This window comes from Nannospalax galili, unplaced genomic scaffold (genome assembly GCF_000622305.1).
Source record: "Nannospalax galili isolate Female #2095 unplaced genomic scaffold, S.galili_v1.0 scaffold675, whole genome shotgun sequence".
Classification (NCBI taxonomy): Eukaryota; Metazoa; Chordata; class Mammalia; order Rodentia; family Spalacidae; genus Nannospalax; species Nannospalax galili.
In genome coordinates, this window is record NW_008337205.1 from 2,570,633 (window position 1) to 2,587,126 (window position 16,494).

Genomic DNA, 16,494 nt, shown 5'->3' on the forward strand with positions numbered 1-16,494 from the left:
CCTGTCTGGCTTTGCTGTTTGTCAAGTAACTTTTAGTTATATATATGTGTGCTCTTATGAAATTATATTGGCTCCTTTAATCTTTGGTTATACTTCCCTTTTGGGTGTTTAAGGACATACCATTGGACCAGATAAACTGATTTGTTTTCACTCTTGAGGTCGTTTGAGGATCTGTTCCTCAGGGGTCCCATGGGCTTGGGAGAAGCCCCTGGCTCCTTTCTTTTACCAGTTCCATCTACGTGAAGATAAGTCAAAGGTCCTGCTCGACCATTGTTGGCTTCTCTTGGAAGCATGGAGGAAATGATTCGATTTATTTCTTTTTTACGTGTGTGTTTTGCTTGCATGTAAGTACACCCATGCACCCATGCCTGTAATGCCCACAGAGGCCAGAAGAGGGTGTTGGATCCCCTGGAACTGGAGTTTAGAATGGTTGTTAGCCACCATGTGGGTGCTGGGAACTAAACCCAGGTCCTCTATAAGAGCAGCCAGTGCTCTTAACCACTGAGCCATCTCCCCAGCCCCTTTCTATCTCTTTTCTAAGGATGCTTTCTTATAGAGACTCAGGTCTGCTGCTGGACAAACAGAATGAGTTAAGACAAAGGACTCAGCCCTCTGATGGAGGAGAAGAGGAGTTTAAGTCTTCAGCAGTGCTTTTTTATACTCTCAAAACTACAGTTACAAGCTTGGTGTTTGTGCCAGAACACGACAGAATTAGTTTCACAAAGAACAAAGCACATTCTACAGGTTAACATTTAATCAGTAGGCTACAAAGAGTATATTAGTTTCTTACAAAATCTATAGATTTTAACAGTTTCCAGGAAGGCTAGTCAACTGGTGATTACATTTAACATTAAACAATCATCCTATGTTTTGCAGTACCATGATTTAGACTTATGTTTTTCTCTGATCTATGACTAAGGCATCGTTCTGCCAAGCCCAACGTTCTTGTTTTCAAGAACTGTCCAGTCTTCATCCCTGACTGTTCTTAACCTCTTCCTTGCTGTTCTCCTTCACTTTCCCTAGCACACTGGCCTTTACTTTTTTTCTAAAGTTCCCCTCCCCACCATGAGGCTGTTTGTCCATTCATGCTTAACTCAAACAGCTCGGCATCCTCTCTTCCTCTTCTGTATCTTCTTCCTCTAGGCAGCTGCTGAGATTTGCAGTTGACCTATTTTTGGAGTTTTTCTCTCTCTTTTTTTTTTGTCTTTTTGAGACAGGGTCTCCCTGGAGCCCCAGCTGTCCTGGAACTCACTATGTAGACCAGGCTGGCCTTGAACTCACAGAGATCCTCCTGCCTCTGCCTCCCGAGTGCTGGGATTAAAGGCATGCGCCACCAAGCCAGCCTGGAGTTTTTCTTTTATGATAAGATCTCCCTGCAGCTGTAGCTGGCTTGGAACTCACTATGGAGACTAGACTGGCCTCAATCTCACAGAGATCTGCCTGCCTCTGCCTCCTGAGTGCTGGGATGAAAGGCATGAAGCACCACACCTGGCTGAGTGACAGACAGCCTAATGTACTGCAGTAGGACTCAGGTGCTACCTGGCCAAGGGAAACATCTTCCAGGAAGAAAATATGATACGTACAACATACTGACAAATTCTCCTTTCTCTGCCCACAGGTGATCTACTTCAAGATGTTTTGGCCTGAAACCATCATCCATCCGCCCCCAGTGCCCTTTCCTGTCTCTAAATATGCCTCTGAGTCCATGGAGTCTTCTGACTGGGATTCTCACACTCATAAACTCACTAACTTAACCCATCTTCTGTACTGGCCTCCAACTGGTAGAGACAGGGGTAACATTTTGGTCTCCACCAGCCCCAAGACCTCTACCTACTACCTCAAGGGTCCTGCCAAGGCTACCTATGATCTGGGAGGTCACCTAGAGGCTATCCTTGTAGCCAGAGACCACATGGGCAGGCCCAAGACCCACGGTGGGGATCTCTTTCGGGCACAGCTCCTGGGTCCAGAATCTAAAGCAGGGGTTCCAGGGGAGGTGAAGGATCTGGAGAATGGAACGTACCTGTTATCCTTCCCCCTGCTCTGGGCTGGGAAGGCTCAGGTGCAAGTGCGGCTGATCCACTCCAGTGAGGCAGTTGGGGTTCTTCAGAGAATCTGGAGAGAAAAAAGGGCCACTGTTGATTTCAGGGGGTATTTCCAAGGAAAAGAAAGGGCCAAAGAGACCATGATCTGCAATGTGGATCCGCAATCAATTGGAAGCAAAGGGCCTGTCTGTCAGTACAGGGATGAGGTTTCTGGGGAGGTCTGGTTCTGCACTCAACCCCATACCTTACCCTGCAATGCTTTAGTTGGTCATTCAAGTGGAAGTTACCTGAAGGTGACCACACCACAAGATGAAGCCCTGTTCGCTGGGTAAGAGTCCTGGCATCCAGATGTGTCCCAAGCCTAAGCCCCTGCCTCCCTCCCTCTCTCCCTCCTTCATCTTTTAAATTTTTACATTTATCTATTTGTAGGGGGTGAATAAGGAGGGGCACACATCTGGAGAGTCAGTTCTCTCCTTCTACCATGTGGGTTCTGGAGACTGAACTCAGGTTATCCATCTTGAACAAAACTGTCTGTACCTACTGAGTCATCTCACAGCCCAGGATTTGGGAGGGGGGGTTGTTCATTCATTTTACATTTATTTATTTATTTATTTATTTATTTTGTGTGTGTATGTGTGTGGGCACTCGTAAGGACATCAGAGAACACCTTGCAAGAGTCCATTCTCTCCTTCCACCATTTAGGTCCTGGGGATAGAACTCCAGTCAGCAGGTTTGAATCAAAGTATCTTTATTTGTTGAGGCATCTCACCAGTGCCCCCCCACCCCACCTTGCCCCCCGCCTTTTAAAATATTTTATTATTTTTATTTTACGTGTATGCATGTATTGCGTGCATGTAGGTAACTGCACCCATGTGCAATTCCGCAGAGGTCAGAAGAGGGCTTCAGATTCCCCTGGAACCAGAGTTAAGGATGGTTCGTAGCTGCCATGTGGGTGCTGGGAATCGAACTTGGCTCCTCTCCAAGAGTAGTCAGTGCTCATAATCGCTGAGCCATCTCTCCAGCCCCAAAATATTTTATTTTATGTGTATGGGTGTTATGCCTGCATGTAGGTAAGTGCACTTGTGTCGTGCAATGCCTGTAGAGGACAGAAGAGGCTGTCAGATCCCCTGGAACTGGAGTTATGGGCAGTTGTTAGCTACCATGTGGGTGCTGGGATTCGAACTTGGGTCTTTTGCAAGAATAGTCAGTGTTCTTAACTGCTGAGCCATCTCTCCAGCCCCTTGCCACTTTTTTTTTTTTTTTTTTTTTTTTTGGAGACGTGATCTCTTCTGTAGCCCAGACTGACCTCGAACTCTCTATGTAATTGAGGATGACCTTGAACTCCTGCTCCTCCTACCTCCACTTCCCCAGTGATGGGGTTACAGGAAATGTGCCAAAATGCTCAGTTTTATGCTGTGCTGGAACTTGAACCCAGGGCTTCCTACACCTTGAAAAGCATTCTGTCAACTAACTTAACTACATCCCCATCCTAATTTTGTTTCTTTGAGACAGGTTCTTACCATGTAGCCGAGCTGGCCTCATACTCACAATCCTCCTACCTCAGCTTCCCAAGTACTAAGATCAAAGGTGTGTGTTGCCATATCTGGCTTGGACTGATATTTTTCTTATAGTTAGATTGGGATCATGTGTCTTGGGAAGGAAGAACACAAGGGTGAAATTACATTTTTATCTCATCAAGTATGTCATGCTATCAATATAACTTCTATTTGTTTTGGATTTTTGAGACAGTGTCTCACTATGTAGCCCAGGCTGGTCTTAAACTCAAAATCGTCCAATCTCAGCCTCCGGAGTGTTGGGATTATGGGTATGACTCAACATATTCAGTTTTGAAGAGATATGTGCTGTTCACATTCATCACCTTGATCACCTGAATAAAGGGGTGTTGATCAGGTTTCTTGACTGGAAAGCTCTTCTCCCTTATCTACTTCCTCTTTTGTCTCATATCTTTGAAGTTGCTATGTATAACCCACACTTAGGGACTGGGGAGTTAAGGGCTGGAGAGATGGCTCAACAGGTAAAGGTGATTGCTGCCAAAACTGAGGACTTGAGTTTGATCCCAGGGACCCACTTGGTGGAAGGAGAGAACTGACTCCCACAAGTTGTCTTCTGACCTCCACACACATGTACACAGCACCCCCACATACACACAAAATAAATACATGGATTGTTAAAAAGAAGAGGAGGAAGTATAGGAAGAGGAGGAAGAAAAAGAAGGGAGTTAAGCCCATACTTATAATCCCAAGACTCAGAAGGAGGAGACAGAAGGAGCAAGGGTTCAAGAACATCCTTGCTCGCTTAGTGAATACAAGGCCAGCCTGGGGTGTACGAGACCCTGTGTCAAAAAATGGGGGGAGGGGTTGGAGAGATGGCTCAGTGGTTAACAGCACTGGCTATTCTTGCAGAGGACCCAGGTTTGGTCACAGCACCCAGTGGTGGCTCATAGCCACTCCAGGGAATCTGACACCTTCTCCATGGGCATTGTACGCATTAGTACACTTACACACAACAAAACATTCATACACATAAAATAAAAAATAAAAGGGGGAAGTTACAGTCCTTAGTTCTGTTTATGTAATAATAATAATAATAACAACAACAAAATTTAGTGCTGTTTCTAGAATCTAGTACCCAGAAAAGGTTGTATTTTCTTACTTGCTTTGGATTTCCATTTATCATAAAAGAGAACTACATGATTACATGAGCTGGTTCAATTGTGCTTTGTTTTTCTTTAAATCTTGATTGTTAGTGAACTGATGAGATTTTTTTCTCTTCCTTGCATATATCCCATAACTATCGTAATTGCCCCCATGTTATTAATGTGTTCATCCTATTGCAATTATCTGAAATTAGGCAGGGGAGAAATGCCTAGCCAATCATGGCATGCCATTCCTGACTCAAGTGTTCACCAGGTTAATTTCCCTGAATGTTCACACTCAGTATTTCCCCAGGAACGTGACTGACAAGCCACTCCCTTCAGGCATATCTCCAATCCTGGTCAAACCAGCAACCACTGGGAAAAGGAGTAGTCTGGGTGAGTGGGGCTGGAATATGTTGAGGGTTGAGGATGGCCAGAGACTTAGACGAGGTGTGTTTGTGTGTGTGTGTGTGTGTGTGTGTGTGCATGTGTTCACGTGTGTGGGGGTGTGCTCTCCCATGGAGGTTGATATCAGGATGCCCTCAGTTGCTCTCTAGCTTATTTTATTTTAAAATTCATTACACATTTATTTATTTGTTGTGTGTGTGCGTGTGTGTGTGTGTGTGTGTGTGTGTGTGTGTGTGTATGGGTACACAGAGGTCAGAGGACAACTTATGGGAGTCAGTTTTCTTCTTCCACCTTGTGAGTCCTATGGATCAAACTCCGGTTTTCAGGCTTGGTGGCAGACACCATTGCCTGCTAAGTCATCTTGCCTGATCCTATTGTTCTTGTTTGTTTTTGCTTTTTAATTAGTTAATTAATTTTTACATGTATGAATATTCTGCCTGCATGTATGCAAGTGTACCCATTCATGCGATGACTTCAGAGGCCAGAAGATGGCATGAGATCCCCTGGAACTGGAGTTACAGACAGTTGTGATGCACCATGTGGGTGCTAGGAACCAAACCAGGGTCCTCTGCAAGAGCAGCCAGTGTTCGTAACTCTGAGCCATCTCTCCAGCCCCTGTTTTTGCATTTGACAGAGGTTTATTTAAGAGTAATCAGAACAGGAAAGGGTGTGGTCCAGCTAATTCAAGGGTGCCTGGGTAGATGGAGAACACAGCTTAGGTAGAAGAAAGGAGCTGATTCTACACTTCAGGGACACAGTGGGCATGCAAAGAAGTCGGGCCCCAGTTAAGTGCCCATCTTACTTCTTATGGAAGTTCCCAGAGCATTGTTTGCATACTGACCAGCTGACTGGCCTGGACCTAACCACGACCCCTAGTGTGCAAAGGGTACACCCTCTGTCCTGGGGTTCCTTCAGAAAAGGAGAAATTGAAGACATTGGTGTCCTCCTCCAATGAGGAATGCATAACTATGCTCATTAGATGACCAGCACAAGGTATAAGACTGTAGGGGCACAGGGGAGGTCTATGGGAGCCTCCTCAACACAGGCAGAGCTTGCAACAGGGCAGTACTTGAGAGTCCACAGAAAAAAGATACAAAGTCAAAATGGAGTCATTGTAGAAAATCCACTCATGGGGCTGGAGAGATGGCTCTGCTATTAAAAACACTTGTTCTTCCAAAGGACCTGAGTTTTGGTTCTCAGCACCTATCTCAGGAAGCTCACAACTGCCCGTAACTCCAGCTCCAGGGGATACACACACACACACACACACATTAAAACTAATCTTTTCTTTAACTGAAAGTCCAGGTTGAGCATGGTGGCACTTGCCTTTAATTCCAGCACTCAGGAGGCAGAGGTAGGTGAATCTCTGGGAGCTCAAGGCCAGCCTGGTCTACAAAGGGTATTCCAGGCCAGCCAGAGCTATATAGTGAGATCCTGTCTCGAACACAGAGAGAGAGAGAATACAGGCAAGGGGATCTTTGTGAGATTAAGGCCAGCTGGTCTACATAGTGAGTTCCAAGGCAGCTGGGACTACAGGGAGATCCTGTCTCAAAAAATCAACAACAATAATAAATGTAATTTTTTAATTTACAAAAAAAATTTTAAAGACTGCCCAACATATTTTAAATGCTCATGTTAGCTCTTCTGATTATTTAATTTGTTCTTTTTCTTTCCTTCCTATAGCCTTGTCCTCAAGGCCCCCATGCCGTCCTGGCCACCTGTCCCCAAAGCCCTCTGGTTTCTACCACCAAGACAGATGGCATTCAAGGTTCTGTGATAGCCGTTCCTTCCCCACTGTCAGCAGCATCTTGGACTGCCTGGCAGGCCGCATCGTGTACATGATGGGGGACTCTACACTTCGGCAGTGGTGGGAGTATCTTCGAGACACAGTGCCTTGTGAGTAACCATGAGTTGAGAGGGCGTGGCAGGTAGGGACCCACGAAGGAAGAGCCAGAGAGTGATTACACTGAAGGAGACTGCTATGCATAGTGGAGAAGTGAGGCAGCACACTGGGCCTTTCTGAAAGGTAATTGAGTAAAGACGTGACAGTTTTCAGAACACAAGTTTTTGTGTATGACACAGGGTCGCGTGCAGCCCAGGCTGGCCTTAAACTCTATGTAGCCAAGGATGACCTTGAGGTTCTGATCCTGAGGATGGAACCCAGAGCTTTGTGAAAGTTAGACAAGCATTCTACCAACTGAGCTATATCACCAGCACCCACCCAAGAACACAATCATTATCAGGGAGCTGCCTTCCTGGTTTAGCTAACCAGAAGTCATGCAATGAGCTGAAAAGATGGGGCACCAACACTCAGATAACACGATGAGACCTCATTGAGTTTCTAAGCCTTCATCTGTCTCTTCTATGTGTATGTATGTGTGCATGTGCATGCATGTGCATGTGTGTCATACATGCAGAAGCCAGATGACAATTCTAGCTGTCATATGTAGGTGCTGTCCACTGTGTTTTATATTTTTATTATTTATATTTTGTTGGTGGTGGTTGGTTTGTTTGAGACAGAGTTTCCCTGTAGCCACAACTGGCCTGGAACTCAGTACATAGACCAGACTGGCAACAGTCTCACAGAGATCTTCCTGCCTCTGCCTCCTGAGTACTGCAGTTAAAGGCATGTGCCATGATGTCCAACCCCTACATTTTTATTATTATTGTATGTGTGCATAAAGTGTGTGTAGTAAGGTCATGAACATCCCACAGCACACTTGTAGAGCTCAGAGGACTACTTTCAGGAGTTGGTTCTCTCCTTCTACCATGGGTTCCAGGAATGGAACTCAAATTGTTCAGCCTGTCAGGAAGTGTCTTTATCCCCTGAGCCATCTCACAGTCCTCCTTTCATGGTATTTGAGACAGGGGCTCTCACCAGCCTGGAACTTGCCAAATAAGTTTGGCCAGTGAGCCCAAGGAATCCTCCTGACTTCACTTCCACAGCGCTGAGATTAGAAGTGTTTAAGACCACGCTTGCTTGGATTCTGGGGGGATTGAACTTAGGTCTTTATGTTTGCAAGCAAGCACTGAGACATAAGTGTTTTTAGAGCAGTTTATGTTCCCAGAAAAACTAGAGATTTTCCCATATACCTCCCACCATCATACATCCATAACCTCTCCCATTGTCATCTTCCCTTTTTTTCATTTTCTGTGTATGCGTGTATTGCCTTCATGTAAGTAAGTGCACCTGTGTCGTGCAATGCCCGAGGAGGACAGAGAGGCTGTTGGATCCTGGAACTGGAGCTACAGACAGTTGTTAGCTGCCATGTGGGTGCTGGGATTCAAACCTGGGTCTTCTGCAAGAAGAGTCAGTGTTCTTAACTGCTGAGCATCTCTCCAGGCCCCCTATCATCATCTTCTATCAGAGATATACATTCATTATAATGCACAAATCTGCATTGTGTTTATGATACATGTGATCATTGTCCCAAGTCCACAGTTCACATTAGGGTTGGCTCTTTTTGTACATTCTGAGTTCAGATAAATGTATAAATATGTGTGTTTACCATTATTGTATCATACTGTGGTGGGGTTGTGGTGTATGTGCACATGTTTGTACATGTGCACTCCCAAGAATACACACAGAGGCCACCGAAGGAAATCAGGTATCCTGCTCTATCACTCTCTGTTGTATTCTCTTGAGACAGGGTATGCCACTGACCCTGGAATGAGGTTTTTCAGCCAGCAAGCCCCAGTGGGACCCCTCACAAGGGACTCTTGGCAGGTGCTCTATCTCTGAGTCATGCCCCTAGCCCCTCACTGGGGGATTCCGCATCTGGGGCTACAAGTGGGCACACAGCCATGCCTGGCCCTTTACATGGATGCTGGAGATTTGAGCTCAGGTCCTCATGCTTGAATGGCAAATGCTCTTCCCCACTGAGCCATCTCCCCAGTCCCCATACAGAGTAGTTTCACTGGCCTAAAAATGTTCCTGTCTTTTGTCTCTTACCTGGCAAGTACCGACCTTGTTACTGTACCCACAGGTTTTCTTTTCAGAATGTCACGTATTTGGAATCATACAAAAGAGCAACCTTTTCAGGTTGACTTCACGCATTTTGTAACCTGCACTGAAGTTTCCTCCATGTCATCTCCTGGTCTTTCTTTTAGCTCTGAGTAATATACCATTGTCTGGGATGTTTCACTCTTTGGTTGCTTCCAAGCTTTGACAATTTAAATAAAGTTTAGGTAAACATCTGGATGTACAAGTGTAAGCTTTCAAATCATTTGGGCAAATACATGTAATAAAATTATTTTTTTCAAAAAACAATACTTTTTCAGGGGCTGGAGAGATGTCTCAGTGGTTAAGAACACTGACTGTTCTTGCAGAAGACCTGGGTTCAATTCCCAGCACTCACATAGCAGCTAACAACTGTCTGTAACTCCAGTTCCAGAGAAGTCTCTTCTGTCCTCTGTGGGTATTGCACAACATGGGTGCACTTACCTACATGTAGGCATAACACTCATACACATTAAATAAATACTTTTTCAGGGCTAGAGACATATCTCAGCAGTTAAGAACATTTGTTGTTTGTCCAGAGGACCCAGGTTCGATTCCCAGTACCACATGTCAGCTAACAACTGTCTGTAACTCCAGTTTCAGGGGATCTGACACCCCCTTATGATCTGTGCAGGACACTGCATGCATGTGGTGCACTTACATACATGCAGCTAAAACACTCATACATAAGATAAAAATAATAATTTTGGGGGGGAGCTGAGGACCGAACCCAGGGCCTGCGCTTACTAGGCAAGCAATCTACCACTGAGCTAAATCCCCAACCCCATAAATAAAATATTTTTAAAGATTTTTTAAAATTACTTTTTCAAAGTCAAGATTCAGGACTTGAGTTTTTACTTGCTTAGCAGGTGAGATTGAAGCCAGGGTCTCAGACATGTTAGACGAGTCCTTGCCTACTAAGCCATTCTCCTGATCCCTCACTGGGGAATTCCAGACAGATGCTCTATCACTGAACCATACCCACAGCCCCTTGCTGGGGGATTCTAGGCAGGTGCTCTACTGCTACCACTGAGCCACATGCCCAGCCCCTCACTAGGGGATTCTAGAGGAAGACATCCAGCATCTACCTCTGACCAACACACACACATACACACACACACACACACACACACACACACACACACACCCCTACACTAAAAGTTGGATGCAAGAGTTGAACATAGAAACTAATGTAATGGCTAATGCCTTAGACACTAGAGAGTCTAAAGCAGGAGGATCGTGAGTTTAAGGCCAACCTTAAATAAGAGGGTTGATAAGATTACTTACTGGGTAAAGGCACCTGCCCCCAGGCCTGATAATCTTAGTTGGATCCTTGGGTCCAACATGGTAAAAGGAGTAAGCCAACTCATAAAACTTGTCCCCTGACCTCCATTTATACTTTGTGATACATACCCATGTGCACACACATGCAAAATAAATAAAATGTATTTTTTTAATGACACATAGGGATGGCTAAAGAAATGGTTCAGCAGGTAATAGCTCTGGCTGCTCTTGTAGAAGATGAAGGTTCAGTTCCCAGCACCCACATGGCAGCTAACAACCATCTGTAACTCCAGTTCCAGGGGATCTGATATCCTCTTCTGGCTCTGCAGGCATTGCATGACATGGGTGCACTTATATACATGTAGTCGAAACACTCATACACATAAACTTTTTTTTTAATCTGAAAAATTATACATAGGAAGTTTTTTGTGTAGGTATGTGTGAGTGTGGATGTGTATAGATATGTGCCTGTGTTTTGGTGGTGGGGGGGGTGCATATATGCCAAAGCCAGAAGTCAACCTCAGGTGTCATTTCTCAGGTGCAGTCCACCTTGTTTTTTTCAAACAAGTCCTCTCACAAGCCTGGAGCTCACCAAGTAGGCTAGGTGGCTGGCTAGTGAGCCCCAGGGATCTACCTGTCCTCACCTCTCCAGTGCTAGGATTACAAGGGTGTGTCATCACACACAGAACATGGGTTCTATGGGTTGAACTCAGACCCTCATGCTTGCAAAGAAGCACTTCACCAATGAAGCTATTTATTTCCTCATCCCCAGAAACCTTAAAGAATGAATAGGAAATAGGGAATGACTTAAGGCACCAAAAGGCATCACATTTGACAGTGGGATTTGCCATGGAGAGTTAAAAAAAAAGATAAAACTCTGACAAGTTTGGGCTAGGAGTGTAGCTCAGTTGGTAGAATGTCTGTCTAGCAAGCACAAAGCTCTGTGTTCCATCCATAACACCACATCAAATCAGGCATGGTGATGCATACTCTGGAGGTGGAGGCAGGGGATCAGATCTTCAAGGTCATCCTTGGTTACCCAGTGTATTTGAGGCCAGCTTGGCCTATACAAGACTTTGTCTCAAAGCAAACAACAACAGGGGCTAGAGAGGTGGATGGCTCACCCATTAAAAGCACTTGCTACTCTTGCAGAGGACCCCAGTTCTGTTCCCAGCTCCCACATCAGGTGGCTCACAACCACCTGTAACTCCAACTCCAGGTGATCTGATGCCTTTTTCTGGCTACTTTGGGCACTTGCACGCACATGTACATACCCATACACATACACATAATTAAAAAATAAAAAATAGCTGGTCATGGTTGTTCACACTTTTAATCTCAGTGCTCAGGAGGTAAAGGCAGGTAGAACTCTGTGAGTTCAAGGCCAGCCTGTTTTACACAGTAAGTTTCAAGTCAACCAGGCCTGTCTTAAAAAAAGAAAAGGAAAGCCAGGCGTGGTGGCACACACCTTTAATCCCAGCACTTGGGAGGCAGAGGCAGGAAGATCTCTGTGAGTTAGTTCAAGGCCAGCCTGGTTCTACATAGTGAGTTCCAGCACAGCTGGGGCTACAGGGAGACCCTGTCTCAAAAAGACTGAAAAAAAAAAAAGGAAAAAAGAAAAGAACTTTTATTTGTACGAGAAGATAGTTCATGGGGGCTGGAGAGATGGCTCAGTGGTTAAGATCATATACTGGTCTTGCAGAGAATCTGAGTCCAGTCCCCAGTACCCATATCAGGTGATTCACAATTGCTTATAACTCCAGCTCAAGGGTGTCCAATGACCCTAGCCTCTGCAGGCACTACACTCAAGTGCACATACTTAACCCACAGATACACACATGCACACACATATTAAAAAAAATTTTTAAGATGGTTCACAGCTAGGCATGGTAGCACGTCTTTAATCCCAGGACTCAAGAGGCAGAGGCTGGCGAATCTCTGAGAGTTTGAGACTAGTCTGATCTACATAGTGAGTCCCAAGCTAGACAGGGCTACATGTGAGACCCTCTCTCAAAACAAACAAGAGGATGGAGAGATGGCTCAGCAGTTAAGAGCACTAGCTATTCTTGCAGAGGACCCAGGTTCAATTCCTAGGACGCACGTAATGACTAACAACCGTCTGTAACTCCAGTTCCAGGGGAATCCACGCCCTCTTCTGATCTCTGAGGGCATTGTACAACACAGGTGCACTTATACACATGCAGGCAATACACTCATACACGTAAAATAAAAATAATAAAATTTTAAAAGAAACAAACAAAAAAAGGTGACTCATGGTCCTGTATTAACTTTTCATTTTGGTTTTTGGTTTTTGAGACAGTGTCTCCCTGTAGTCCCAGTTGGCCTAGAACTCATTATATAGACCAGCTTGGCCTCAGTCACACAGAGGTCTGCCTGCTTCTGCCTCCCAAGTGCTGGGATTAAAGACATGTGCCATCTTGCCTGGCTTATTAACTGTTTTTTTAAACAAAATTTTATTACATTTATTTATTTGGATGTGGACTCGGACACACCGTGGCAGGCATGTGGAGACAGAGGACAGTTTGTGAGAGGTAGTTCTCTCCCTCCACCTTGAGGTTTTTGGGGATCAAACTCAAGTCATCAGGCATAGTGGCAAGTGCCCTTTACCTGCGGAGCCATCTGGTTGGTTCTCTATGTTAGTATACTAACTTTCTCTCTCATCCTCCCAACAGCCCTGAAACCACTTGATCTGCACGTCACATATCAGACAGGTCCGCTGATGGCTGTGGAGACAATGCGGGGTATAGTGATGCACTGGCGGGCCCACAGCTGGCCCCTGCGCTCTCTCCGCACACCAGTGGCCTCCCTGCATTCTGTGGCAAAAGAGCTGCATGGCCTAGCTGGGGGTCCCTACACCGTGGTGGTGCTGGGTCTGGGAGCTCACTTTACCACTTTCCCTCCGTCCATCTTTGCGCGACGACTGGCAGGAATTCGGGAAGCTGTGATGGCCCTTCTGGCTCGGGAACCCAGAACTCTTGTGGTCATCAAACTGGCCAACACTGGATATAAATCCGTTTACGGCAGTGACTGGCTCACACTCCAGGTGAACCGTCTCCTCCGAGCTGCCTTTGCTGGCCTCCAGGTGGCTTTTGTGGACGCCTGGGAAATGACATCCAGTCTAGCCTTGCCAGACAACATCCACCCGGTGAAGCTCATTGTCCGAAATGAAGTGGATCTACTCCTCTCCTTCATTTGTCCCATCTGAGGGCCCCTGAGCATCCTGGGGCCAACCTGATGGAGAACCTGGACATGACCATCAAATTTTGAAAAGCACAATGGAAAGCTGAAATAACAGTGGTTTAGAGAAGAGTAGTCACCCCAAGATTTAACACTGGCTTAACTACAATAGCACTTGGTGGACATATTTTTATACATAGTTCTATGTACCACACAGATGAATCTATAATTTTCTATAAACAAGATATTTTATAAATTTTTTCTTTTTCAAATCTGTTTTTATATGTATGTTGCCTGCATTATGTAAGTGCACCATGTGTGTGCAATGCCTGCAGAGGCCAGAAAAGGGTGTCAGATCCTCTGGAACTGGAGTTATGGACCATTGTTAGCTGCCAGTGCTCTTAACTGCTGAGTCATCTCTCCAGCCCCTGTCTTATTTTTCAAATGTAAGATACATGCTTTTTGTGTGTGGTATATGCGCACAGGTGTGTGCAGGTACACTCTCCCATGTATACACAGAAGCCAGAGGAGGACATCAGGTGTCCTGTTCTATCACTCTACCTTATTCACTCGAGACAGGGTCTCTCACTGAACCTGGAGTTATATTGGCAGCCAGGAGGCCTCAGTCATCTTGTCTCTTTCCCCTACAGCCCTGGGGTTATAGGCACACACAGCTGTGTCAGCTTTTTATGTGGTGCTGGGGATTTGAACTTAGTCTTCATACTTGTGCAGCAAGCTCTCTTACCCATTGAGCCATCCCCTTAGCTCCTCTTTTACTTTTTTAAAGACAGGTCTGGCTGTCTCCAACTCTTGACCTTCCTGTTCTACCACTGAGCCACACCCTCAGCACTTAACTGGGGAATTCTAGGCAGGAGCTCTACCACTGGATCACACCCCAGCCCCTCACTGGGGGATTCTAGGCAGGTGTCCTACCACTTAGCCATGTCCCCAGCCCCTCACTGGGACATTCTAGGCAGGTGCTCTACCACTGAGTCACACCTCCCAGTCTCTCACTGGGGGATTCTAGGCAGGTGCTCTACCACTGAGCTGTATTCTCAGTCCAAGAGTGTCTCACAGTTGTCTTGCCTCAGCTCTCCTTAGTGCTGGGATGACAACTGTGTTCACCATGCCTGCTAGTCATTTTAAACTGTGCAAAGTAACTCCATTTTTCTCTAGCTGACAGCATTTTGTGCTTGGCTGCATTTTGTGCTTCATCCAACAACTCCTGCTCTGTCCTGCTAACCACATCCAGCCAGGAAGAACGCCTTTATCCAGCTGCAACTGCCCTTCAAGGAAGTTCATTGTTTCCATAGTACCAGGAATTAACTTTATTTCTAAAAAACGTCTAACTGGCCAGGCATGGTGGTGCATGCCTTTAATCCCAGCACTCAGGAGGCAGAGGATGTGGATCTCTGTGAGTTCAAGGTCAGCCTGGTCTACATAGTGAATTCCAGGCCAGCTGGGGCTACAGGGAGACCCTGTTTCAAAAAGACCAAAAAATGCGCTGGGCATGGTGGTGCACACCTTTAATCCCAGCACTCGGGAGGCAGAGGCAGGCAGATCCTCTTGTGAGTTCGAGGCCAGCCTGGTCTACAGAGTGAGTTCCAGGCAGCTGGATCTATAGGGAGACCCTGTCTCAAAAAGACCAAAAAAAAAAAAGACCAAAAAAAAATGTCTAACTGAAACTTTTTGTTACCTTGCCTATCCCTGTATGATATAAGTGTGGCTTTTGGCTTTATATGCCCTACCCTGCCCCTCCTCAGGGTCAAGAGTTCTTTCTGGCATTAGCCTGCTATTGACTGCTGGCTAATAAATGGGCTCCTAATTTGAGAATCACTGTGTGGCGTTCCTCTGTGACTCATCAGGTACAGCGTTTTGAAGGCCCCAGCAAGATCGCCATTCAGGATGACTCAGCCTCCATCTGGGTCTCCCCAACTTGATGAATTGTTACAGGGGGTAGGAGGTGCCCCCTGTGATACGCCAGGGCCCCATGACACTCACACCAGAGCTAGAGAGTCCAGGAATTAGTACTGCATTTCCCACTACCAAAACTGAGTCCCTCTGGTTAGCATCTAGGAGGTAAATTCTGATATTGCTGGATTGGAGCTCCTTTCTGGTTTCGTCTGGTCTGGTTTTATTGGGAGTGAGATTCTGATGAGAACTCCTCCCCTGTGTTTCCTCAAAAAGTCAAGATATTGACTGAGAAGGTCCTGGCTGGGTACCATACCCATTCTGAACACAATATTCTACCTCATTTCATGTGTTTCTATGTGTGTGATTGAATAAATCAATGAATGAATCAATGAACGAATGGGCAGTCCAGTATACCAATCCCTATTGGTCACATACTGGATTGCAGGCTCCACAGTCCAAGCTGGGAATCCAGCAGAGGCTACGGAGTCAGATTTGATCCTTACTGGCTGTAGCAAATTCATATGGCTAAGTGGTGGCAGTTCAGAATCCATCTACTGCTAAGAGGTGCTTAAATCTGCAGACCTGGCAAGTTCTTCCCCAGACAGTGTCTGTGCAGGGGTTGCTGTCTTTTTGTCTTGCCTATCGCAGAACAAGAGTACGTCTTGTCTCAGTTGTTGTCCTGTGTGTTTTCCCCTTCACCTCCTCTCTGATCCCCACTGGGATGAGGAGCCAGCCTGTCCTCTGAGTTCACTTTGGCTTAACAGTGACCAGAAGCCAACCTGGGGTACTTGCCTCCTCCTCAGAGAAGAATTCTTCTGCCTTTGTCACCTGTGTTATGTGAGTGGTGCCTACCCTGTCTGAGGCCATATGGGCAGGTCTGGTAAACCCTGTGTCTTACCTGCTACCTCCATCCTATTTTCCACCCTGTTTGCTCCGAACTCTTTTCTCTGTTCCCCTCCCCATCTGTCCTCCTTTAAAATCCTGCTGCTGGC

General features: G+C 45.9%; 1 protein-coding gene across 1 annotated transcript in view; it reads left to right on the forward strand.

The window, feature by feature from the left end:
• LOC103733558 (NXPE family member 3-like) overlaps positions 1 to 13,616 on the forward strand; it is a 16,580-nt gene extending 2,964 nt beyond the window's left edge. Inside the window, exons 2-5 of the mRNA XM_008832414.1 lie at positions 1,619 to 2,370; positions 5,012 to 5,094; positions 6,790 to 7,002; positions 13,084 to 13,616. Coding sequence (XP_008830636.1) covers positions 1,619 to 2,370; positions 5,012 to 5,094; positions 6,790 to 7,002; positions 13,084 to 13,616 — 1,581 coding nt within the window. The remainder of the gene's footprint in view (positions 1 to 1,618; positions 2,371 to 5,011; positions 5,095 to 6,789; positions 7,003 to 13,083) is intronic.
• Positions 13,617 to 16,494: the final 2,878 nt, after the last annotated feature.